This window comes from Astatotilapia calliptera, chromosome 23 (genome assembly GCF_964374335.1).
Source record: "Astatotilapia calliptera chromosome 23, fAstCal68.1, whole genome shotgun sequence".
NCBI lineage: Eukaryota > Metazoa > Chordata > Actinopteri > Cichliformes > Cichlidae > Astatotilapia > Astatotilapia calliptera.
Genome location: NC_137443.1, coordinates 39,004,052 through 39,031,197, shown reverse-complemented (window position 1 = coordinate 39,031,197; position 27,146 = coordinate 39,004,052). Strand labels below are relative to the sequence as shown.

The 27,146-nt window shown below is 41.8% G+C and overlaps 1 protein-coding gene across 4 annotated transcripts in view; it reads right to left on the bottom strand.

Annotated features, from left to right (window-relative positions):
• Positions 1-2,701: 2,701 nt before the first annotated feature.
• LOC113015675 (interleukin-1 receptor accessory protein-like 1-B) overlaps positions 2,702-27,146 on the bottom strand; it is a 341,411-nt gene continuing 316,966 nt past the window's right edge. For 2 of the 4 annotated variants that reach the window (XM_026157785.2, XM_080297753.1), the window contains 4 exons: positions 22,162-22,308; positions 12,378-12,548; positions 9,587-9,631; positions 2,702-4,245 (listed from right to left, as the gene is read on the bottom strand). In XM_026157785.2, the coding sequence (XP_026013570.1) occupies positions 3,518-4,245; positions 9,587-9,631; positions 12,378-12,548; positions 22,162-22,308 (1,091 nt within the window). In that variant the 3' untranslated portion in view covers positions 2,702-3,517. The remainder of the gene's footprint in view (positions 4,246-9,586; positions 9,632-12,377; positions 12,549-22,161; positions 22,309-27,146) is intronic. The other 2 variants (XM_026157788.2, XM_080297754.1) reach the window with 2 other exon arrangements.

Genomic DNA, 27,146 nt, shown 5'->3' with positions numbered 1-27,146 from the left:
TATTCTAAAATGAGGCCGGTTCTGATTCAGTCTCTGAGTGGAATAAGGAGACTTATTGATTGTTGTTTCAAGGTTTTACGGCAGACGCGAGAGTTATGGCGGTCGGGGCCGTTATCGGCTCTCTGCCAAGAAAAGGGATCCGGGCGCCGTCAGCAAACTATGCCGGCGCTCCATAAACAAAGTGAGCTGGGTGGCATTTTTCTCTTTCTTTCTTCTTTCAGCAAACAAAACCCACTCTGCACACACAGCATACACAACAACTGAGAAGTAACATTACCATAAATGTGGTTTTATTAATAATAACAGTATCTCTTTTAATGAACATTGCAGATACATAATAGAAAATAAATCAGAAAACAGGAAAGACGTCGTCTCACGAGTCGTGAAAGTGCCTGGAATAATTCTGTGCTATATATTGTCGTTGTTATTCATCACCGTTTGTCACCGTGTCACTCGTCAAAACCACGCCAGCCACCAGAAAAGCTCCCAATTCGTCGTTGTGAAACAATAGTGCGTATCACCCCCCCCCCCCGCTAAGAAAAAGTTTGCATTCCCACGGCTTCCCAAAAGCTGGAGCGCTGAGCATCGGACTCCAGTCGAACTCTCTCTTGGATTGGACGCGTAGCATTTCTACTTTGAGAGGCGTTGTGAATAATGACCACCGGTTTTCATGAATATGGCTAGATTGTCTTCATCTTAATCGTGTTATTGTCTTGATCATATTTACACAATGCCACATCAAAGAGCACAATACACTCTAATCCGTGTTACTTTTGGCAGGAGGGACAGGTGGAGTGGATAAAAGCAGGCCTGGCTCTCAATGATTTGTAGGGTGACTGAAAAAAAAAAAAAAAAAAAAGAGTCAAAATGCAAAATTCTCAGCTTACAGAAAAAATCCAGGAATCATCTGAAATATAGTTTTTGAAAATAGATGGCGGGGGTGGGGGGGCAGAACACAAATGTAATTTATTGTTTAAAGATTCATAACATTGCATATTTTATGGCACTAAGTTAAACATCTATGAGATGCTGCAGGTATTTTAGTATGAGGTTAGTTTGTGTGTGTGCGTGTGTTTTTTTTTAAAGAGATCAAATATTATGGCACAGCTGCAGGAGGAGTAAGTGCACAGGCTGCCTTCATGGGTCTGAGTCACAGGCTGCATATAGAAGATGGACAAAGCCTTTGCGTCTCAAACGTAAGTGCCAGTGCAGAAAAGCATTCCTGCTAATGGCCAGGTGGAGACGACTCCTCTGGCTGTGAAAAGAACTCAGGAAAAAATGACCGTACCTGTCGCATGAGCTGCACTCTCAGGAAACCTTTATGGTCTCGATCGCTGTGTCAAGATGATTAAATGGAATGTGGGTGAAAAAGTGCCAAATTACAACAACAGTCATCTCAAGGCGCTTTTTACTGCGAGGTGCAGACCCAAATTTGGGAGAAACCCCCCGGAAAATGGAAAGCTTCCTGTCGCCTCTCGTGAGCACACACTCGGTGACGGTGGGAAGGAAAAACTCCCTTTTAACAGGAAGAAACCTCTGGCAGTGTGAGCGTTCACGTTCCTCAGTTTCAGATCCATCGCTGGCTTGACTTGCAAAGGTTCGCAACATCAAAATACCGACATTTCAAATCTTACTATGCGAGAACAGATCTGAACTGCATGACACTGTACCAGTTTCGTGACTGAGAATGGTAGGCTTTAGCTTGCTTTGATCTAATGTAGCATCTCTACTGTAGTTATATATAAACTGAGACTGAATTAGCATTTTTTAAAATAAATTCTTGTCACTGTTAAGCATTAATTATATCGTTTGGAAGGGATTGATTCTAAAAGGCTATTGGTTTTCAGGTGGTTATTGGTCATTAGCTCAAAAAATATAATCCTCTAAATGTTACTTTCATACTAAGAACTACACATCTCATAAGTTAGCACGTTTCTGCACGGTATCTTCCGACTCATTTTGAAATGAAAGGCTTACCGCCGCTGCCCTCTGAGTGAGATGTGCAAGGCCTGTTTTTATTTATCAGAGAGCGCGCCTCAACTCACTTCCACTGACATGGTGGACGGCAAACGAATAACAGCTGTCATCTGAGAGCAAATGAATAAGTGAGATTAGCCCTGGACAGCCTTGTTTGGTCCTACAGAGGAAAGCAGGTGGACTTAATGCTTCAGGTGACCGTGGATGTCATGGCTTGCCTCCTCCGTCCGCGCTGACATCATCGATAGCTACTTCCACTGTGAAGCGCCGAGATGAGATCGACAGATGTAACGTAACAAGTCTGCCGCGCTGCTGTGAGCGGTGCGTTTGAAATGCCGAAACTCCCCTCTCCCCCCCTTTGTAACGACGAAAACACAAACGTCTTCTGTTTTTTAATATAAGGGTAAGACATTTAGTGAACGACCTATTGATTTTCGTGAGCTATGCAGTTCCACGTAAACGTTTTTCTTATTTTTTTTCTTTTACTAGATATTTCCCCAACTCCTTCTGTCAGAAATGTCATAACTTCTCTAAGCAAATATCCCTCAGTTACAAAAATAGACTTTTCTTTTTTCATAAAATAATACACATAATTACTTCTCAGTGATATAATCTTTTTGTTAAGGTAAATAGCAAGGCTGTTTTAAAAGTAAATATTGTGAGAGAAACAGAGATGTGAAGCCTAGCACCATATTCCTCAACCCCCCCCCCCCTCCCCACAACCCCCCCACCTGCACAGGTACGACTCCTCCGAAAGCATTCGATGAATTAGGGGAAACCCACTACCCCCCACCCTCCCCATGTGTTTTCTGGACTCCAAGTTTTGCATATTCTGGTTGAGGCCAGATTCTCAACCCTGAAACTCAAATCCAAATCTTACTCGTCTCCCGAAGGCTGTGACTTGTATTCCCAACCCCATTAAAAATAAAAAGAATTAACCGCCCCCCCCCCCCAAAAAAAACTTTAGAAACTACACCAGCAAAACAAATGAAAAAAATAAAGGTAACAACGGTTTAACCGACACGTCTCACAGGCCTTCACTGCTTCACTTTTTGTACAAACTGAAAGAAAAGAATAAAAAACATAAAATAATAAAAATGAGTCCCAAAGAAAGAAGAAACAAGTCCCAAAACACTGTTGCTACAAAGAATTAGAAAAACGTATGTACAGGACCCTGTATTCCTCGACTCTCGGGGTAAATGATCATAGGTGTTGGCTTGTGTTACGTGAGTGTTTATACAGGCATACAAAAAAAGTTCTCCTTGCTTCTTCTTCTTCTTCTTTTGTTGATGTTCAGTTTCAATAAAAGCTCGAATTGGACAAAAAACAAACAAACAAAAAAGAAAACATTGCCACCACCTTCTCCAGCAGTTTGAAGCCCCTCCCCTCCTTCGGTTGTTTCCTGGTGCAAAATTCAACAGCAGCAAGTAGCTTAGTGCCATTTAGGTTCACCTGGCTCCTTTCAGGGTCTGAGTGCCAGCGGTTAGTCCTCCCTGTGACAGACATCATAAAGATCCACAGTCTACCCCGCCCGGCGCTGTCACCATATAACGCTAGATATACTGGTCTCTCTGGGAAGCAGCGGCAGCATGGCGTTGTTGCCGTGGGCCTCCTCCAGGCTCTGCTGCCGGGGTGACTTGGACTGCGGCCGCTGTCCGTTGATGAGCGTCATGGGGATGTTGCAGTAGGTGTGCTGGTTGCCTAGCGAGGACAGCGGCGGGAGCGTGCCGCCTTGTGGCAGGTCGTAGTCGTAGCTACGGTAATAGTGTTTCTGCCTCATCTGGGTGTGGCAAGAGTTGTGAAAGGTCGAGCGTAAGTCCGGGTGCGCCGTCGCCATGGCGGTGGAGGTGGCCGCCGCCATGGAGATGGCCGAGACGGTCTGGAGCTCCCCGAAGGGGCCCTGCTCGCTGACGTCCAGCACCTGCTCGTGGGAGATGCTCAGGGGCTCCATGCGCTTGAAGGGCATTTCATACAGCAGCTGCTTCCAGAACTTGGAGGTGAGCTTGTTGCTGGACGGTCCGCGCCACTTGATGACCGTGAGCATCTTGATGGTGTGTTTGAGGGCCTCCACTTCCTGGTAGTTCATGATGCCGCGCAGCTCGGCACACTCGATCAGGATTACTTTGATCTCGCCGGTCACCAGCATGTTGCGCAGCCGCGTCTCCAGCTCAAAGATGCTCCACCCCCTCCGCACCACATAGCTGGGGGTCATGACGATGATGAGCCGCTTGCTCTGGTCCACGCAGCGCGCTACGTCCTCGATGTAGGCTGGATTCACAGACAGAGAGACAGAAAAGTATATCTTTTGATGAATCAGCACGATCATATATAGACATTATTTGTTTCTGTTAGCCAGAGACTGTATATAAAAGATGAATGTAACCTCCTGCTCTAAAAACTGAAGCCTGTGCACAAGTCATCTGCAAACTCATCAGCTAGTCTAGAGCTTTTGGTTTTTGGTGCTTACAGTGTAGCAGATAATGGCTCATTCTTCTACTTTATGCAACAGGCATAATTTATAAATGCAAGTAAATATAAATGATTTAAAGACCTGAGTTATTTTCAAATTCTAGCCTTTCATTTCTAGATTCCATCTCAACAAAACTATTCTATTTTCCACACTCAAATCTTTGCTAAAACATGATTGGTCAATAGAACGCGGCCTGCATGTGGACAACTGGAAATGAGGATACCTCTGACACTAAAAATCTCATTCCTTGCCTACAGATTATATACATTCATACACTGTTCAGTTTAAGGAACATTTTGAAATCAAATTAGATCTCAGTCAACCTACAGAGGGCAGAATTCAAAGACAGCTTGAAAATGAAAGGGAAAAAATTATCCCTAAGTCTAGTACACAAAATTGTACTCAGTAGTTTTTATGACACCCATGTGCTTGAATGCATGGCTGACAACACTGGGGCATGCACCCTAATGAGACCAAACAGTGTCCTGGGGATCTCCTCTCAGATCTGGACCAGGGCATCACTAAACTCCTGGACAGTCTGAGGTACAAACTAGTAGCGTGGGATGGACCAAAACATAGGCTACGTTCACACTGCAGGCGAAAGTGCATCAAATCCAACTTTTTTGACCCTATGCGATCCATATCCGATCATGGTATGACAGTGTGAACGGCACAAATCCGATATTTTCAAATCCGATCTGGTACTGAATCTGATACATATCCGATGTTTCAGAAAGCAACTGCTGTTTGAACGGTCAGGTCGCATTAAATCCGTCTTTTACGTCACCGACACAAGACAGACGCCAATTATCAGCTCCGGAGAAGCGCCCGATAAGACATCGCGAACGCTTCCTGGCCATCCAGTGTAGATGTCAGTGAAACTGTTGGGAAGACAACGTTGGAGAAACGTGAACATTTTATTTGTACTGTATAATCTGCAGATTCTGACAGAAGTCTGCAATCATCCTTTGAAGCACCGCTCCTCTCTAAAACAGCAATAAGGATAATTATTAGGTTATTTACATTATTACGTGAATAACAAAATAACTTAAAGTAAAAATTGGGAAACGTAAAGTCCGAAGTCTTTATATTAAGGACCATCAGTCAAACAATATTGTTGTGTGTGACGTCTTCTTTTGCGCATGTGGGCCGCTTTGAGGGTTCACACTAGAGCGCGTTTGCTGTCGCATTTTATTTGTAGTGTGAACAAGCAGACAAAAGAATCGGATTTGATCAAAAAATCGGAATTGAGCATTAAGACCTGCAGAGTGAACGTAGCCATAATGTGCCAGAGGTTTCGGCTATTGGATGTGAGCATGGAGACCAGTCAATGGAATCAATTCCTTCATACTCCAGGAACTGCCTTATTACTCTTGCCACATGTGTCCGGGCATTGTCATGCACTGGGAGGAACCCAGGGCCCACTGTAAACAGTAAATGAACTGGTTCTTATTTCGCGCTTTTCTACTCTGAGTGCTCAAACCTGCTCTACCACCTGAGCTACAGTCACTCTACCAGCGTAGGGTCTGACAATGGATCCAAAGATTTCATCCCGTTGACTAATGGCAATCAGAGTGCCGTTACCTCACCTGTAGAGGTCAGTGCATGACGCAGTACTGACCCACTACCAAAACAGTCTATCTGGATGATGTTACAGGCAGCATAACATTCTCAAAGGCTTCTGTAGACCCTTTCACGTCTCTCACATCTTCTCAGGGTGAACCTGCTGACATCTGTGAAAAGCACAAATTGCCAATGATGGACCTGCCAATTCTGCTATTCTGTGGCAAATACCAGTCAGGTATGATGGTGGGCAGTGAGCACACGGCCCACTAGAAGATGTCAGGCTCTCAGACTGCCCTCCTGAAGTCTGTTTCTGATTGTTTGGCCAGACACATTCACACCAGTGGCTCTGGCAGTGCTCATCCTGTTCTCCCTTGCACAAAAGAGACGATACCGATCCTGTTGATGGGTTAATGGCCTTCTATGGTCCTGTTCAGCTCTCCTAGAGTAACTTTCCATCTCCTTTGATTGGGAGGTAAAGGAGTTGGACTACCTGTGTAACCTCTGTGGGGTCCAGCTATTGCCTCATACTACCACCAGTGACAATGACCCTAACCAAATGCAAAGCTAGTGAAAAAAAACAGTCAGAGAAAGTTAGGAGAGCAAAAAATGTCAGTGACCTCCACCTGTAAAACCCTTCCTGTTTTGGGGGTTGTCTCATTGTTGCTCCTCTAGCGCACTTGTTAATTTCATTAACACCAAAGCAAAGAAACAACCAGGAACAACTATGGTTAGCTGACTCGACGCTAAACTTTGTTTAAAAAGTATTCCTTTAATTCTTTTGAACAGTGTATTTAGACCTTTGTTTAACGAGATCAATGCAAAAATGTATTAAACTCGTCAATTCAAACAGCCTGCAGGGGGCAGAAGCCTGATTGTTTCGAAGTCGACACAATACAATAATAAAATAAACATATTTTTATGGTCTCAGGCACTGCTCTTATTTAATTGATTTGATTTGATTGAAATAACAACACAGCGACACCCAAAGCGGTCAACTGCAGCTTTTGCTATCCAGCAGTGGCTACATCCATCTTTTACACACAGTCCAAACATTAAATCCATTTCTATTTTTAATTGTGCTCATTTGTTCAATCGAAACAAACTGTAATTGTACATGAAACTACAGAGAGCTAATATGTGATGAAAATATGCTGAAACACATTACACAGGCTATTTGAAGAACTCTCTTGGCCTCATAGCGGCTTCTTACCCAACAGCTTCCTTTTTATCAAAATTTCAAACAAACAAGTCCAATTACCAGATGAAAAAGTGTGACGTTTAGGGGGGAAAAACAAAAAAGACCGAAAGCTGAGGACGTGAAACAAACATCACACATCTGACAGATTCTAAAATGTATCGCTGCTAAATTATTCCACCATCTGGCGTCAGGATACTGAGGCATAAAGTGAAGATAAAATAGATTTGTGATTATAGATCCTCACTTAAATAAACAGCTATAGTCTATGCCGCATTTAATAAGAAGATGTACTTGTAGTAACAAGAGGCTTTAGATTCAGAGCTTAGCGAGACACCACTGTCAGCTTCGACTCATATCTATCATATACAGTAAATACAGTATTGTGTTTAATCAGCTGCTTGTGTTGTGATGAATGGGAAGAAGTGTTTCCACAGACCTGTCCTCTATGTGTGTGCAGCTAATGCTTCCTTTTAGCCTTTCTTGGCCGAGACAAAGACCAAGTGTCTCCTCACTGGAAGTTAGACGGGATTAACTGGGCTTTACCTCCCAATCAAAGCCCACGACCCTTGTGTGTGTGTGTGTGTGTGTGTGGGAGAGAGAGTATCTCGGCATGTCTGCTGGTCTTTAAGAGACCAGCAGACATGAGAATGAGCTGCTTCTTTCAAGTCGCTCTGCCCGAGGCTTTGCGATGAGAGCGATCTGATTAGAGTAAACTTAGATTTGAAGTCGCTCTTTTCATCGACACAACAAGTTGGTCTCTTTACTGTTTGGTAATTGGTCCTCATGGGCTAATTTGCCACAATGTGTCCCTGAAGCTTAAAGTCTTCACTTTGGGTTTATTCAGTTTAGGTTAAACTAAGTTTTTCCATCTTATCGTGACTAAAACAAACATGAAGGGATAAATAAATGGATACAGTATCATTAGCTAATGAGTAGAAGATTCATTTTAATGTTTTGAATTGATTAAAGTGAAAGTAAATCTGCCCTCTCGAGGGTTGCGGCGTGATAAAACTTTATAGCTTTATAGATTAAATCCCCCCTTTCAGAGATTTTACAAGCTTTACAATCAAACTGTTGCATGAGCAATAATTGATTCACATCTGCATAAAACCTAAATTACACGGGGCAGGAAATCACAGTGGCTCTGCTCTCGATTGTTTGTCTCTGAAAGAAAACAATAATAATGTTAAAAAAAAGTCTAAAGTGCAAATAGCCCAGATCAATAAGATTAGCTATGTGGGAAATAAATGTCTTCCTACTTTGAGTGTTTTGCAGCAGATGCCCCTCCCACTGCCCCCTAACCAAAATACACAATTTCTGTAGAAAATTACACCTCAATTTCACTTCTTTTTACTGCAGTCGGATATTTTGAGCTTGAATACAATTTTTGAAAACATTTTGTGACTGACAACCTCAGTCCAGCCCATCTAATTTAAAAAAACACAATAAAGAAACATGCAGAGGAAATGAGCTGTGTTTATTCTTATGCATTGGTAACGCTTTATACTAATGGACACAGTAACTTACACAGTTACTAATACGTTTATCAGCTGTTCCAGAATAAGTACTGATCCAGAACTTAAAAATGAAACAATAAGTAAGAGGGAATAATAAGGATATGAACGGTGCCGTTACCGATATTTGATGACTTAGAAATTTGAAACGCTGCTATTGGAAGATTTTTTTTTTCTCTCTGAGACACATATAACATAAACAGATTATTTATTTTCTCATTCATACCCAACTTGGCTCTGATTAGTTGGCTGCTGTGTTTGTGGTGTTACAAACACACATTAGTTACAGGAAATTTACAGAGCGGTGGACAAACTATGCAATGTCAGCACTCCTGAGAAGGATGTAGGGTGTTTCTAACATCTTCTTTCATTTTATAATTGTTGCCAGTCGCTATAAACACAGATACTGATAGACTGAAAGATAGCCAATATCAACCAATAATATCGGCCTGTTAATAAATTGGTCAGCTCAACAGATGACGCGCTAACATGTAGTATTTCTCAGCTCAATGCTTATTATCTATAGTGAAATTCTGGACCATAGTGATTATAAAAACTTTGAAAAATACTAATTAATGATTAACAAGATGTCAGGCTACTGATTCCTCATGTTTATGTCCTTTATTGTAAAGTGTTACCAAAGACTGTATAAGCTGCACTCAATGGCTACTACATAACTTTTAAATGCTCTCAAAGATCAAAGATTTATCTAAAAACAAACATTTTTTTCAGTCAGAACAATCATGTCAAAGCCTTTTAATACAAAGTGCAGCCACAATCACTTTCTACATTACTGATCTGATCAGAAAGTCTTTGTCGGAGTGTGTCGGCACGAGCGTTAAAGATCTGGGGAAGAAGTACCTCTAAGTAGTCTTGTGTCATCCTGGAAATGATCATTGGTGAAACCTAAACATAGATATTTACATTCAAAGGTCGATTAAAAGATTCGCAGAACATTTGTTTACATTAAAAACAATTGTGTGAATGCGGGGACATGGCTCTGGCATAAACTGTGTTTCTCCACTGATGCGCTGGTAGCGATTGTGAAACGATAAGCACGCTGATCAGTTTATTCCAGTTTAATATGGGACACGTAGCATAAAAAAGCAAAGGACTTGGACATAGTTCAGCCAAGACTTGTTACTTCTGGTATATGTTAAAAAAATACTCAGTGTGCACTAGATGAGTGTGTCAGAAACGTATAACAGTGGTATAATACGTTCACCCAGCATACTGTGGCATTACATGTTACAATCAGCAGCTCAGGAGAAAGATTGTTGACACACGCTGGCGTCCCAAATGGCCAAACTGTGTTTATCTATAGCTGTGGATTACACTTTATTATATCAGCTGTTGAGATGCTAATACATTCCCAATGGGAGCTAAATGTTTATACATAGACATGATAAACCAGCAAGCTGTGCCACCGAGCTGCAACTGTGGCAGATGTACTTCAGATTTCTCTCCATCCTTGCATTTTTATGCCATTTTTCCCATATTACAACAGTCCCCCTTGTATGGAGCATGTAATCACAGCAAGGGATTTGGTTTACAACCTTTGCACAATTCCACTGAGGAGGAGCATAATTAGTAATGGTGCTATGTGCAGGAAAGACAGGCAGTTGCAAGTATTCAAACGGATGCTAATAACATCATGATACCGAGCTCATCTTTGCGATCAGTTAATCAAAGATAAGCACAGGGCACGGTGAGAGGCTCCATTAGAAATATACTGTGGTAAAGCATGCATTAATATCCATGCATAAAGAGATTTTTGATTGTACGGCTGACATCGTTACATAGCAGCATGCAGAGGCACACTTTGTATTGAGCTGGATTAGAAACATGGACCGTAATAACAGGGTTGACTCCTCCTGATAATTATGTTGCATATGTGATATAGGTTATTATGCCTCCCACAGGCTTAAAATGGTGCAGATCATGCACTTTAAATGCTAAAGCAGATAAATAATTAACCAGTATGTACAGCCCTTGCCTAGCATTTCAATGTTTTATGTTGCCTACTTGAAGTTATAATTTATATACTGTACCTTAATCTACTTATTAAATCAAGAATATACATAAAGTAGAAATATGAAGTGGAATAAAATTGAAGTAAAGTACATGTACTTTCATATATCCTGTTGACAACTGGTTGGATACTCACATTAAAAGTGGCTAAAGTTTCAAATAATTATGCCTCAAAGTGTCTCAAAACAATTTATGTGAGGCAAAAACTCGGGCTTCAGACAACGTTAAACACATGATTTCAAAGGTTTGGTCTTGCTTTGTTCCGTTGTAACAGACAGGTCTGTATAACAAGGCAGAGCTTACAAGCACTGACTGCGGAAGCCAGTCGAGGGGCAGCCTATCAGAAGACACAGCTTGTTTTGGATTGAAATGTGGAATAAAGGTTAAGTTTACGATAAATAAATAAAAGTTGAGATAAATAAGAATTCGTTTTTCTGTTTAAATAATCAACAACTGTACAACCAGTTTTTCACTGATCAGTTTTTGTATTTGATTCATTAAAATGTTATGAAAATGTTTAACAGGGGTGGACCCCTCAGGCTAGCCAAGCTAAACTGCAGTCGTTTTTTCAGAGGCACTTGTAACATTGCTGGCAAACTTTAAAAGGTTCACGGAATTGTGCTTAAAAATCCTCGTAAGTCGAACCCTCGTTCTAAGGTGCCTTTCCAAGATCACCCCCTAAAATAATCACATCGCATCGTATCAAATATTGCACATCCTTTCATATTGTATCATATATGCAACCCAAAGTTACTGCACACAGGATTAATGGATACAATTAAATGCCTTTTTTATTTTTTATAAATAGTGCAAGTGGTCGCTGCCTTAGATACAGCTTTTAATACTGGAACACAATTTTCTGACTATGAGCGAAATATTTTGAAGATAACTTAATTCATGGTCCCCTTATAAATAATAAAAAAAATAGTATTATTTTAGAATTCTTGTAATAAAATTTTGATCCAGCAGGTTTTTAAAGTGGGTTTGGTTGAGTTTCCCTTCAGGTAGAAGCAGTTAAATAGTCAACCTTTTATCCCTTAATTTTCATATGTCACAATCTTGATTCACTATTTTATCCATCTATTCCATTAGCAATCCATTTCATATCCCCATCTTTGGTGCCCTTTTATTGACTACATGTAGTGCTTAGACGTTACACGAGGAAGTGGTTTCTTTTAGGAGTATAATACTTAAAGAGGTTGTTCAGAACTGAACTGGTACTAGCATAATTCGTTTCTTGCTTACGTGAGGTTGGGCTAGCTATGTCCCATGATTTAATACTTAGCCATATATTCTCTCTTATAAATGTTGCCTTTAAAGGAAACTAAAGACTAAAACTGAAATTAAATGAATAAATAACACTAAACAAACTCTAAGCTATAACACTTTTAGCATACTCATCAACTTTTGCTCAGCCTTTGGTTATAAAAGCTAAGTTTATAAAGATCATATGAAGCAATGACGGCCTCGCTAGTCTTTGTTATGCCACAACACAAACGCATAACAGAAAATAACAACAAACAAGGCATCACCACTGCAGCGACAACAGCAACACGAGCAACACCAAGCGACAAGAAAACATTCGACACAACGTGACATCGCCGTGAGAGAGAGAGCTTACTTCCTGTGGGGATCAAGTCCCTGTCTGGAATGAAGAGTTTATACCCATAATGCTTCTCCAGCACGTCGGGGAGGATCTCCAGGGCAAAGCGCTCCTCCTCTCGGGTCTCCTGGCTCCACTGGTCCGGGTCCACTTTGGTGTAGGACAAGTAGGCGTCGTAGTCCTTGTTATCTGCAGGTAGAGCAGGGGGTTTGGGGGGGGGGGGGGGCAGACACTGACATGGGTGAAACGTGCCGGCTCGTGTTACACCTGGCTAATCAGTGATGCATTCGTTGCCTTCAGATCCTTTAAACTAGAACCTGTCATTTAGTTTAATAAAACCTGCAATCAAGCAGAAGCAGAGACAGAAAAATGAAGCCTTGGTCTCAGCACAATGAATACTTGCAATAAAAAGCTCCCAAAACCACTTTGCTTCAATTAAATGTGTATACATTTTATGATTTCAACATAATGTTTCCTACTGTGGTCAGCAAAATTATGCGCTGTTATACCCCCAGATGCTCAAAATCTATTTTCACACTGGTATGCAGGGGAGCTATTCATTCACTGAGAGACTTCACCGAGACAGGACGCCTCCATTACACTGACCTCTGGGCACCTCTGCCCATCTGAGTGCTTTTCATTACTGCTCCGTCCCCACTGACGAATAATGTTGCCTTGATAGCTACTTTGCCCACTGCAGGCAAAACAAATTAGACTCCAGCCTGAGCTAAATGCCCGACGCGGCCTGCTAGGCCGGCACATGGCACGGATCCATCACCTACATGAAAGCTCTGATTGATGACGGATTTGAAAGGACTGAGAGGAGGAAAGACTTAACGCTTAATCTTCTTAAACAGGAGCAGTACTGTACGGTGAGTCAGGAGAATGAAGGACATGTCAGCCACTTTTTTACTCTGAACCTGATCAGTCATTTCAAAAGAGGTCAACAGGTTTTTAACCATTAAGTATGAAAACATAATAGCTTTTTATGTACTTTGCAGTTAGCAAAAACACATGAGCCGGTTTGAGCTGGTGAACTTAATCATAGCCAAGATACACTGATATTTGCAACTTTGTGGCAATGGTTTGACAATAATCTTTTTTGCTTCCACTCCCACTGTGCTACACGTGGAAATGAAAGCCTGTTTGGTACGGAAGAACTTCAGCGACCCGAGTTTTGTGCATGACAGACCACGCTCTGTCTCCTTCCCAACATTTTATAATAGATTTATATCTATAATAGACAATTTCACAGTTCAAATGTAGAAATTAAATGTTTTTGTGCAGGTCGGAGTAAAGTCCTTCTCATTTTATCCACAGCCTTTGGGGACGAAAACGTAAGAGAAAACATCAGAGAATGCAGTTCCTCTAATGACCACTTGAGGGTGCAAAAATGCACCACTCCTCATAGACTCGCGTATTAAAATGACCAACTTTAGAGCAGAAATAAATGATGCCAAATGACTGTTTGACACAGGGTAAAACTTTAAAGTTGGGTTTGGGATATTTGGTTTATTTAAAAGGAACCCCGGCTTTTTAGACATGTTTGCGCTAAAATATGCACTGTGCTTTCAATAATATATATGTGGTGTTAAAATATGCCAAATGTTTTCCTTTTAAGCACATTTTATATAAAAGCGATTTACCAGTAGGCCGCCATTGTTATTTTCTTCTCAATGCACTCTGGGTAGTGACGTCATACGGTTGCATCGCATTGAGTTCACAGTTAGCGACGCACTGGAAATGGCTTCTGTTCAACCTTTCCAGTACTTAGTTTACATGAAGATGAAAACAATCGGTCACACGAGGACGCGAGAGTGGGGGAAAACTACTGGTGTCTATGCGGCTACTGAGAGCTTTTGTTGTAAAGAGCTCAATTTTATGGCAGCAGCTATCCATGGTATTGCATAACCGCATGATAAAAACATTAATAGAATTCTAATTTTTATTATACAGTGAAATTACAATATCGTTATTTTTACAGATTCTCCATGCAGCACAGTGCACCAAAACTTTTAAGCCATATGTCTTAATCCAGATGTTCTTTGGGCAGCCCTTGTTAGCCTCCATGACCGGTATAGTGCTGGTCTACCAAGTCATAACCAGGTCACTAATAGGCAAGTTAATTAATACGGCTGCTACACTATAGAAAACAAAACGGGTTAGCTGAACAAAAGCGCCTATACTGCCGACAACCAATACACGTCATCGTCCCAGAATACATTGTGTGCACAAAAACATGGCCGCTCCCACGGCTCCAAAAATGAATTAATGAATAACGGAAAACTCCTCAAGCATGTTTTTATGTAGTGGAGATCATTTGTAACATATTTAGAGTAACTTGTCATAATAGTCGGGGTTCCTTTGAACTATTCACAAGGTACCGGTGTCTGAGCACCTATGTGCGCTTCATATTATCCCAACTCCACCTCTCTTAAATCCTCTGGGTATAAAATAGAAACCATCTGACCCCCAACAAGTTTTGACTGGTGAACTTTTGTGACCTTTGGTGTTTACTCTGATAAAGATCAGCTCCAGTGCACGCCATATTTTTGGGCTTATGAAAATAAAATCATCAGATTCTATATGCTTTTTTATTCACTAAAAAGCATCACATCCGCACCACAATAGGAGGAAAGCACCATAACTGGGACACTCTGCTTGCATCTCTAATGAGTTTACCTCAAAGGCTGCGTTCACGCTGCGGCTCAGAGTTTTTGGAACTGCGAGTTCCTGTCTTAATTATGACTCGGCTCCCTCTGCTTTATAGTGGCCACCTGCAGCGTAGCAGCCATGTGGCGATGATGTTTAGTGTGTTGGAGAAGACAGGAGCAGAGAACGAGAGGGTTCAAGAGGAGGCAGTTTGGGATCAGTTCTCAGCAGAGCATCACATTTTTTTATCCTTTAATATCCTCTCCATCCCACACTCCTGCTTCTCTCTGGACTGAGAGACTGTCAACAAGATTCACTTGCATCCCAGCGGGTAATCTCGATATTTGGGCTGGCGCGCACAACTCTTAGGTGACGCCTCGTAATTAATCCAACTTGTTTTTTTTGTTTTTTTATAACATGCAATTCATTTCACAGCGTCAGGGACATGTAAAAATAATTGAAATGTAACCTCATAATCACTCAGTATAACTAACTCTGAGGTTTATGTTCTGCTTCACAGAGACATAAATCTGCTTGTTTTTCTCTAGTAGCTTTTAAATGAAAGCTGTGTAGGCAGATCAAGGGCTATTTTAGTGGAGATGATTCATGCATCTGTTGTGAGAAAGAGAAAGCAGGGGAAGGACGAAAGCACGGGGTGAATCTAGGAGGTGCACTGATCCCCTGTTCGCTTGCGTTTCGATAGCTCGCTTATAGGAGGCTAGTGCTGTTCATCTGAGGTGTGCAACATATTTTTAAAATATATATCATCAAACAAACAAACAAAAAAACGCATCCGAGTCTTTGCTTCCTTGTCCCACATGCTGACTAACTTCGGCACGTGTGCTCTCTGTGTGCGTGGAGTCGGGGGGGTGCGTACGGGCACGGGGGCTCACAGTGAACTCTTGAACTCGCCATGGAGAGTGCCAAGAGAGTTGGAGGCGTAATCTCTGGGATATCTTTTGGCTCCATTACATTTAATGGAGAGTAGATTGGAACGTAACACACACACACTTAACTCTGTGCTTGAGGAGACACATGGCCTGGACTGCTAATGAGAAGATGACTCTTTGTTTTTAAGTAATGCTTTGTTTTTCATAATTCAGTATTCACTGAAATACTGCAATTCAATTTTTCTCAAAAATATGCCTTTGCCCTTGGTGTTTGGCTTGCATGCATTGCCATATTCTGGGTCTTGATCATACTCACACATTTTATCATGTAGTCACATAAAAAATAGAGTTTCAATAGACTCTATGGAGTCCTGCTAATCAAATGCAGTTGATGAATAGAAGCGTCAACACTTGTGAGCGCCTCTATAAAAGTTTTGGTAGTTTGCTGGTTTGGAGTGTGTGGGTGTGTGTTAACACAATGTCACAATCTTCCCAGGAGTGGACGTTCCACAGTGACGAGACCATGTAACCCTAACACACTGCAAAAAAACCCCAAGAGCTACATCTCAGACTCTGATGGTCTCGGTTAGCATTTTGTATGTTAAAGTTCACAACAGCATCTGAACAATCTGATCTCCTTTGGACTTAAGAGACCAAAGTAGAGATGTTTGGCCATGATGCACAGCACAATGTTTGATAAAAACCAAATGCAGCACAAACATCTCACACTAACTGTGAAGCACGGTGGTGGTGGGGTGATGATTTGGGCTTGTTTTGCAGTCACAGGACCTGGGCACCTTGCAGTCGACCCTGAACTCCTCTGAATACCAAAGTATTCTAGAGTCAAATGTGTGGACATCTATCTGACAGCTAAAGTTTGTTCTTTTTGTATCACTAAGTTTTGGCCGATGAGCAAATGTACAACAGAACGGCTGGAAATAGAATAAAAGAAAAAAATCAAGGCATTGCAATGGGCCAGCTGAAGTCCAGACCTCAACTTAATTAAAATGCTGTGGGGAGACCTTAAGAGAGCTGTGCATAAGAGACTGATACAGTCATTCAGAAAATGATTACCTCAAGTAATTGATGATGAAGCCTCTTCTACAAGGTACTGAATAATAGGTCCTATGAAATCTTCCCTTTTCTTAAGAGTGTACAGAGTCTGATCTCATTCAGATAATAAGGTGAGTCAGTACAATATATGTATGTATGTACAACGGTGGACACAAAAAAAAAGCCTCTAATCAGAGAAACTCTTACATTTGATAATTAACTGTTGGCCATCTGCTGGCATTAACTCTCTCTCTCTGTCAGATGTATTTTTTTTCTGTTTATTGAATAAAGAAAAATCTGAAGTTTTAAGTCAAATCAACAAATTACAACCAACAGCTGTACGTAACTTTACTGCCACAATGGGAACTATGGGTCATTTGAAAATCACAGGAAATTTTTCTATTTGAAAAGAAAAACGTAATGAAAAAAGTCTCATAGTTGGAGATCTAACATTGCAATAATAAATGAATCCATCCATTCTTCCACTTCAGCTCACAGGAGCTACAGTCTTAGCAGAAGCTGGCCAGACCTCCTCCTCCCCTGCCACGGCCTCCACCTCTAACCCAGCCAGCCATTTTATGGGTTTGTGCATCCTTAAATCCTCATTTCACCCCCTTTCCTCATATTTAGTGCCTTCCGTCAGAGTGGAGAAGGGGAGAGGGGTGCAGCCAACTCACCTTCTGACCCACAAAGCATCCTAAACAGATGCCCGAACATCCTAACGGGCTCCTTTTGAATCAGAGGATCAGTATTGACACCTTGAAGGCCAAAGGGGAAATCCTCTTACCGACTGTTCTGTTTGTTCTTAGTTTCTCGCAATTTCCCTCTTTGAGAAGAAGGAAACAATAGTAACTGTTTAAGCATTACAAACTGCCATTTCTTAACACAAACTCCTCATACATAGAGTATTTATTACAAAGCTCTCTCATTTCTACTTGACTTTGTCATCACAGATGAGCTACTTAATGCTGACCTCTGTTAGACACACTACTTCAAACAGGATGCATTACAGCCCCCTGTGGAAAAACCCCTGATATTCAGCAACGCCAAACCGCGCCGAACGCAGACGGAGACTCATAATTCTGCGGCACGCTGACAACGCTGACATTGGTATTTATGGCAGAGTGTTGATGAGCTCCCACCTCTTTGTCAAGCCCGCTCGGCTGTTGTCATCATGAAGCCTATTATTGATTCCACTGACACCCACACAATGTGACAAGCGAGTGGTCTTTAACTAAATTGCGCCGCTGACAAATAGCCGACGGTCCCTCCTATTGTTGCGTAAAGCTTACAATTTTGCATCTGGCAGAAGAGGGAGCCAGGCGTTCAATTAGTGCTTCGAGTGGCCGCCGAGAAACACATACAAGTTCTTGGCAGCGTGTGCAGCTACGCCGGGGGAAACATAAAATAGATATATAAATATTTATCTGTGCATTGGAGACACTGGCTTAAGCGCTTTATTGATGAAAAGTGCAGCTATATCGCCCTGTCAGTGCAGCAGTTACCATAGTGATGAGATCTCGGTTAACCACCTTCTGACTGTTTTTCTTCATTTCCAGCCCGTTTAATGCCTTACCCCCTATTTTACGTACGCGCCTTGTTAGATGCAGATGCGATTGAATGCCAAGAGGTGGCGGTGAAGAGATCTAATAGACCGCGGCGTGCTGGGAAGTATCGGGGGTGGGGTGAGGGGGGTCTCCTGAGAGCTCCAGAGGCAGAGTGCTGTGTCTTATTGAACCTGATCCCCTTCTAGTGAAGAGCAAATTGAAAATCTGTTTCTCTCTCCCAGCATTCACTCAGGTGGCGCAATTAAACGAGACAATTGCTGTTTGGCATTAAGTTCAAGGCGCGCCTTTTTTTCCCCTCCCGCCACCCTTTCTTTTTTGTTTTTTGCTTTTTTCTCCCCCCAACACAAATGCCTCTGGGCCATCCATTACGGCAAAGATCCATGGCCGGAAGCCTGACATAGCCAGAGGTAATGGCTTTCATTGAAACGTCTGATGTAGCAACCATCACAGTTTAGCAGAGCCGGGAGGGTACGAGGAGAGCAGCGGGCTACAGAATCCCTCCTTTTTTTACCTTTACCGCACATAACTCTGTCTCTTGCTGACTCTGTTTCCACCGCGTGCAGTCCCTCAGCCTCTCTGAAGTAATCTCATTCTCCCTGAATTCATTGCCGGGCTGGTACTTCAGAGACTCATTACAGGGGAATCAAATTAAAACTTGCTCCTTGTCTCAGTTTGATGCATTCTCAAGCCAAGACTCATCTACCAGGCCTGATTTTTTTCCTGTTTTTTTCCCTGTGTACTATTGGTAATGGGGCCTCAGAGTTTATGTTTTTGTCTGGCACGCCGGGCGATGTGTTTTGATTCGCTTTATGGCGAATGTGCGCCTGAATATATTACCCTTTAGCTCACACGCTTTCTCACATGTGGTTTGCATTCATGAGGAATAGAAATGGACATCAGAAATCACAAGACTCTATTGCCTTAGAAATTAAAAAAATGCATGTTGTGCTAATATCATCAAACTGCGGCAACAATTTGCACTTGGGCTGAAAGGCTAACTGACTAAAATGCATTGCATTAAAAAATAAACGTGGCCTAAGTTTATTTTTCCCACTTGGTCATCTACTGAAAGAACAAATTGCTGCTGTTGTGAGAATCAGGCTGCAAAATCCTGTTGCGTTTAAGCTGCTGTGTGTCTGATAAACTTTTAGACGGTTAAATAAGACTGTTGTCACCAGAAAATCAAAAGGTAATGGACTTCTCTATTGTGACTGAAGCTACTGTGGCTGCAGTTAGAGAGGCTGTTGTGATCTTTGCAGTTTCTCTGGGTTTCTATTGTACTCTAACCTTCTGCCTGTGGCTTCCATGTCATCCCTTTGTGAATGTCAGGAAAACAAAACCTAGCTTTTAAATAGATACAGCCACCATGACTTTCTCCACTGGTTTTCAAATTTGGATTTTAGCATTTTGTTCAACCCCATGTTGGGTCTTTACCTTACAATATAAAGCACCTTGAGATAACTGTTGTTATGATTTGACACTTCAATATTAATATAGTTGAATTGAATTGGATTTCTGAAGCTAGCCGGGATGTCATTGGCTAATGCTAATGCTAGGTTAGTAAGCTACTGTTTGGCACTTAACTGAGTTTAAAATGCTTCAAAAGGGAGAAAAGTCATAAAGATGTATGAGAGGTTTAATTCATTGACTTAAATTAGGTGTGACCACCCTCCTAGTAAAGCTCAACTTTGAGGCTTAACATAGTTCACAAATGTTGATTCAATGAACATTTAGCCTGTTTATAGCTAGCTTATAGTTAGCTGTTAAAAAATGTATTAATTTGCTATAAGCGTGTAAGTTCTCAGTCATCAGGGTCATGGTATTCTAAGGAGCTTGGAAAGAAAAGCTACTTAACTTCTTAATTGCTATAGAACCAAAACAGTTTCTTTGTTGAGCATTTTAACATGGGCGTTTGTGAGGACTGACTAATTTTAGAGGCGGCCTCAAGTGGCCGCATAAGGAATTGCACTTTTCATTGACTTCATTTTCTGATCTAGAACTGGCCTCTTGCTGCTTTATTTTGACATGTATTTATTTTCTTTGTTTGGCTTGCTGTGGTTTTTACTTTCTGACTTTGTTCTTTCAGTTTCATTATTGTATGATTGTGACATCTCTGTATATATTTATCTGTGTGCTTTCCTTAGATGTTGTCAGTTTGTCAGGTTCCTTACTCCATTGCCTTTTCTGACATTTACAAAACCCAATGCAAAGACTTTGAATATCTCATCATCTACAGATCATAATGTAATCAAATAATTCAGAGAATCTGGACAAATCTTTGTGTGCAAGAGACAAGGCTAAAAATCTGTTTTGGATGCCAGTGATCTTTGAGCCGTCAGTCTGCACTACAATGAAAGCAGTGGAAATCACTGCATTGACTCAGGAATCCCATATGAGCATAATCCAGAAATAACAGCATCTTCTCTTAGCTGAAGCTTGTTCAAAATGGAATGAGGCAAAGTGGAAAACTGTTCTTTGATCAGATGATTCATAATTTGAAGGTCTTTGTGATAAACATGGACGCCACATCTTTCAGACTAAAGAAGAGAGGAACCATCGACGCTCAGTTTGAAAGCCTGCGTCAGTGATGGCATAAGAGTAGACTCCAACGATTTAAATGGGCTGTCTGCAGTCCAGACTTTTCACCAACTGAAAACATCTGGAGTGTCATGAAATGAAAAGTTCAACCTGAGCTAATATGCTTTATGAAACACAAAAATGTCTACATTTAATGTTTAAATGTTGAAAGTGGGCGCCCAGAGGTTGAGCAGCAACTACTTGTGATTGGTGAAAAAATTCAGTGCAATCAACTGCTGTTTATTCCTCGTGACAAAGTGGTTATTGTTCTATATTTTACTCTTGTGAGCCGTTGAGAACTGTGAATAGATCGATGCCGTATAATCCCACAAAACAGCAGCTGCTTCAGTATAACCAAAAAAAAAGTTTACAAGATAAGCAGCTCTGAATAAAGTGACAGTGACACGTTGGGTAACATGGTGAAAGCAGCATATGTGAACTACAAGCGTTCACATTACTGGGTGAGTGGGTGTTAGTTACCCCATCTGCAACAGAATAATAATGGGAAAAAAATACACACAGTGACTAAATGTCCCCTAAAATAGAAAGCACATCAGCAGCAGCTGCTGCCGCCGCGCTCACAGCGCTTAAGTGATCAAGGCCGCACTGTCCCCTTTAAAGCTAAACTGTGCAGCTTTGCCTGTTGGAGGCTCTGAAACGCAACCAGTGAAAACTGTTTGAACAATCCAGTCTCCGTTACCCAGAGGTTGTGCTTTGTTATATAAGGAAACAGCACTCTCAGCGTGAACCTTTTTTTTTTGTTAACAAAGACGACAAGAAAAGGAGCCACATCAAGGATGGTGATGCTGTTTCGGGGACAGTCTACTGCATATGGATTGAAAAGATTTGTGAATGAGAAACTATCGTTTGCTCCTCTCTGTGTTATTTATACTTAGAAAAGATGCATACATTTACATAAAACTGTGCCACGTGCAGCTTTAAGATATGAAAAATGGCTCCGGTGTTTTCTTAGGTGATATCGGTTCAGGTCTGGAGATTTGATTCACACTGAGGGAAAGGACTCGTCGCCAAATATTATTAAAATGAATAACAACATCTTACCTCCATCTATATCCTCGCTGCCGAAGTGGTTCCTGTAGAAGAGCATGAGCTCGATCCGGTAGCACTTGTACAGCGTCACGAGGCAGATGAGCAGCATCAGGATGGCTCCCAGACCTCCGGCAAGCTCCACAGTGTACATCAGCTCCGCTAGTAAGCCAAAACATAGGGTGGAGTAGGGATGGGGGGTAAAAAACAGAGAGGAGTGAGAGGAAAAAACAAGCAGGATATCCAGTCTTCCAAAAAGTGCCAAAAATCACACCCTGCAAGCTGAAAAATTTCTCTGATTTCCAGTAAATGTGGATAACATGGGTGCTTCTCATTAGCATTTTTCATGCCTTCCCTCCTTTGCAAATTGATCCGCGGTGCAATCAATTTCCCTTATTTCTCCAGAAAGCGACTGCTTAGACCGACTTGTTTCCAACCATCAATTAACCATCCTCCTCCTTTTATAATCTGTGGCTGATTTCAAGCTTTTTGAAATTTTCAGAAAAAAGTTAAACAGGTTTTTAAGATTTGAGGATTTTGTGATCACAATAGTCATTTCGAGGTTTTGTTTCCCTTAAAAAAAACAAAAAAAAAATCTTTTTTACTGCAGACATTTGACTCTGCAAGACTACCTTTATTTTATCACAAATTCTTAGTCCTTTGCTTTTCTAATTCCCTTGTATTTCTTTTCTTTTACACTGTGGTGCACTGGAGCAGGTTTGTATCCAGTAACGGAACAGCAGTAAATAATCAATCAAGAAGTAATGCGTGACGCGGTCACGATGGTTAAAAAAAAGCTATTTATTATTAATGAAATGGCTTTGTTGCACCTCCACATTTGTTTGCAAAAAAGGCTTTATGAGTCTCCCGTGGCTGCATTCATTCAGCGTGTGTTTGTGTCACTTTTTCTCGCTTTTCCTCTCCATCTTTTGCGTGTCGCTTATTGTGGCTGGACCGGATCCAGATGACACATAACTCAAAGCGGAATGAAAGTACAGCCAGTTCTATACCTGTCATTAAACGCCTCCTGGCTTGACTGGATAACAATAATAAAAAAAAGAAAACTCACACTGAGGCAACTAGTGCAACAATAGCATGTGACAGATCTGAGCACCGCGCTTATGAAGATCAGTTACATGAGAGCGGCTGCTGAGAGGTGAAGCTCCTGGCTGTTAGCTGAACTGCCCGGCACACAAACAGATCGAAGCAGCCTGCGCTTCCTGCCATCTGTCATCACTGCAGCCCGCCATTATCTCATGAAAACATGAAGGATCAGCGGACGCTAAATTCTAGGAACTTCACTGGTGATAATTCAGTTTTACAGTGATGTGCAAAAGTCTTGAGTCACGCCTCATTTCTTCATATTTTGCCAAGAAAATGAGAAATATGTGCAGTGATTTACTGTGATGTGAACGAACATGCATGGAAACACAGGCAAAAACACTTGTTATACAATTCTAACAAGCTTGAAAGTGAATATTTGGTATGACCCGTTTATTCTTTATCACAGCCTGAACATTCATAGGCAGCTTTCTCGTCATTTCTTTAGTTAATCTTCAGGAATAGTTCCCCAGGCTTGTTAAAGGACATTCAGGGCTCTTCTTTGGATGTTGGCTGCCTTTTCTTCTGTTCTCTGACAAGATGATCCCACACTGCTTCAGTAATGTTGAGGTTCGAGCTCTGGGGAGGCCAATCCATAATTGGTATTATGGTCATGCTGAAAAATGAAGATGTTACCAATCGGATGATTTCCAGATGGTATTTCATGGTGAACCAAAATCAGACTCCATCAGTTTTTATAGAATCTCCAACACCACTGTTTAAAGTGCTCCTCAAACCATGACATAGCCTCCACTGTGTTTCACAGATGACTATGGACACTCGCTGTTGTACCTCCTCATAGACTTTTCATTTCATCACTTCATCAGACTTGTTTCCACTTGTTTCAGTCCAGTTCTTGTGCAATATGGCATACCTCAGTCTTTTTCACTGTTTCCGTTCCATAAAAATGCCTTCTTCACAGCCACACTTCCATTTTTGAGGCTTCAGCAAACTTGACTCAACTAAAGGGTCAGATACATCTCTCATGTCCTGTGTCAGGTCTTTACTGGATTTTTTGTCCTGTTTCTTAAGAACCTGACTTGACTCAGACATTGTGTATTTGCTGTAGGTAGTTTTTAAGGCCTGCCACTTTTATCCTCTACTTGTCAAATTTCCTCAAACTTTTTAAGGACACACTGCACACCGTGTTGAGATATGGCACGTTTTCTACAAATAACTCTTTCGGAATCACTCTGTTGGTCCAAAAATGCAATTTTATGCCAGTACAAATAAAAAACACTATTTAAAATTGGATCTTTGCAAATTGTCTGTCATGTGTAGACAACACGGCTCATCCCTTGACTTATATGTCAGTGCTAAGTGGCTCAGCTAACTAAAAATGGTCAGGTACAAGGACTGCACTACAAAGAAAAAAGCAGCTAATGTTCAAAGAAAAACAATGAAAGAGCTTCTGAAAGCCTGGAGAACTACTGCTGAAGTCTGGCTCCTTGGGGGTAAATAAATGAGCCTTAAAACTATTGCACAGAGTGTTTATCTACTCATGGTATCTTAAAAAAGGTCCATACAATGACATTATTCAGTCAGAGTTTGCCTCGGGCAAATTGAAGGTGATATGTCACACTACTGGACAATGGACTCAACCATTAGGCTGCATGGTCTAGTAAGTTGCCTTGAAATTCAGGTCGTTTGCTTTGTCTTTTCGTGCTCTTGTCTCATTTTCAAGGCTTTTTCTTTGTTACAGTGTTTTCTGTCCATCTTTTGCAGTTTCCTTTTTGGCTACGCCTCACAAAATCTGGGTGGTCACCCTTCATTGGCTGACTAATGGACAACAGTAAAAAACCTGGACTGACTGCAAAGCTGCGCATACACATAAACACGGACAGAGAGGCCTCGTGTGCATCACCATCCATCACGGACGCACGTTTAACCCCGCTGGACTGCGCGATGCCCGTCCCACTGCAGCGGCCATCAGGCTGACAGCTCGCGTGATGAAGGATGATGTTCTGGAGAGCTAACGAGCACGGCGCGTGCCGCTTCATCACGCCTGTCCCGCGTCGACCTTCAGCCAAACTCACGGACGAACATATGCGCGAACGGGAAAAAAAAAATACTCAAAACAAACGTAGGGAAGCATAAACACAGCTTTACCCCACTGAGCCTCAGACTTTCTCGCTTTGCCTCAGTTTCTGTCACTTTGGCCACCAAGTATCATCCCGACTTAGTTTTCTCTGAGAGAGGTGCCTCAGCTAACAAGCACCACGAGAACCCGGATCCCTCGCTTCTTCTTTACCGTCCTTTCCCCCGCCACCCTCTCACTCTGCCGTCCTGCCGTAGCGCTCACCGCTTCTCCGCTCAGATATCTGGACAGAATAACGAGCCAGCTGCTTCTCAAGCAGCAGAGATTACAGCAGAGGAGGCCAATTCTTCTCTGCCTGGCATCCATATTGTAGCAGCGCTGCAGAGGGACAGATTAAGACAAATTAGCTCCTGACGACTAGAAGGCTGGATTTGATGGAGCCACATGGCATCGGGCAATTCATCATCTCGTTCTCTTGCCCCCATTTCTGCATCTCTCATCGTCTAGGGATGTGGATGAAAAGAGGGATGATGAAAAGGCGAAGCACTCATTAAGTAGTAAAATAAAATTTGGAAACCTGAACCTGCTGCTCTTCGCGTTCACAAATGGAGAATCTACGCTGAACTTCCAGTGCTGGGAGCAATTTACTGTCAGTGCTGCTGGTGTTGTTAATGCTGGGAGAATTCCAACTTCTCGATAGCAAGAAGAAGAAGTGGAAAAAAGGATGCTAAGACTTCATGCTATGCATATTCTGACTGATACGCCATGATTATCTACAACGAGGGGAAAGAGTAAAGTCATTCCGAGTGCTGTTTTCAGCTCCACGACACAAGTGAGGAGACACATTTTAGAAAAGCAGTGTTAACACTAACTAGTCCTGCATGGAACCTGCGCTCTACGGACGCAGCACAAAAACCCAAACAACACTGAATTGAGTCAATTTCACGTGGTCTCGCTATCCTGTGAGAGGACAGGGCTAATCTTCCCCTGTTTATTCTGAGATTCGACTTTGCAGCATAAGCCCCTTTAATATAGCAAATGGAGGGGAACTGGGCTGGCATCAAAGCTGGATCCAAAGCAGTAGGCTTAAAAGAGAAGAGAAATATCTTACTATGTTAATGTATTCAATGCTGACAACTTTAAGGATGCAAAGACACCTCCCCCCCTCGCTTCCTCTGGCCTTGCCTAATAAAAAAATATGAAAAAAAAAAAGACTTACATAACCACACTGAAGATGTGCATCTCTCTAAAAAAAATCATCATGGAATCAACTTTCAAACAGTCGATCCTCAGTGAGGCGAAATCATAGGGAAATTTTAAAAAAAGTTTGCTTGGATAAAAACCCTGGAAGTGGGGAAGGGGCGGAGGAGACAGTCGCCAGTGATGAAAGATGAGAAAATGAGTGAGAGTTCAGCGATCAAAGGAGGATTTGTGTGTTGGGAGAGGTCACTGCCAGACACTCAAACAGCTTGTCTGGCATCACAACACCGAAGGCTGCCTCTCTCAGTAAGTAATTTCTCTTTCTCTCTCTCCCCCACGCAAACTAATGCTTCCTCAGGCTGAGGTGGATGAATAGGCTTTATGCACTATCCACCAAACTGTCCTATTTTCTTTCCCCGCCCGAGGCAGGAAACAACTGGTCAACTCCCAGGATCCCGCCAGTAGTTCTTCTTATTACTTGGTGAACTGCTGCAGGAGATTCTCTCCACTGTCAGAGTGGAGGCCTGTGGTATTAAATGGTGCTTTTGTCCTGGAAAGCTGTAACATCCTATTATTAAATATAAAGGCTACTCTATTCATCTGCTAGATTTATGTTGAAATGCACTTCCTGATTTAAATACCGATTTGTCTTTTTCCAGCT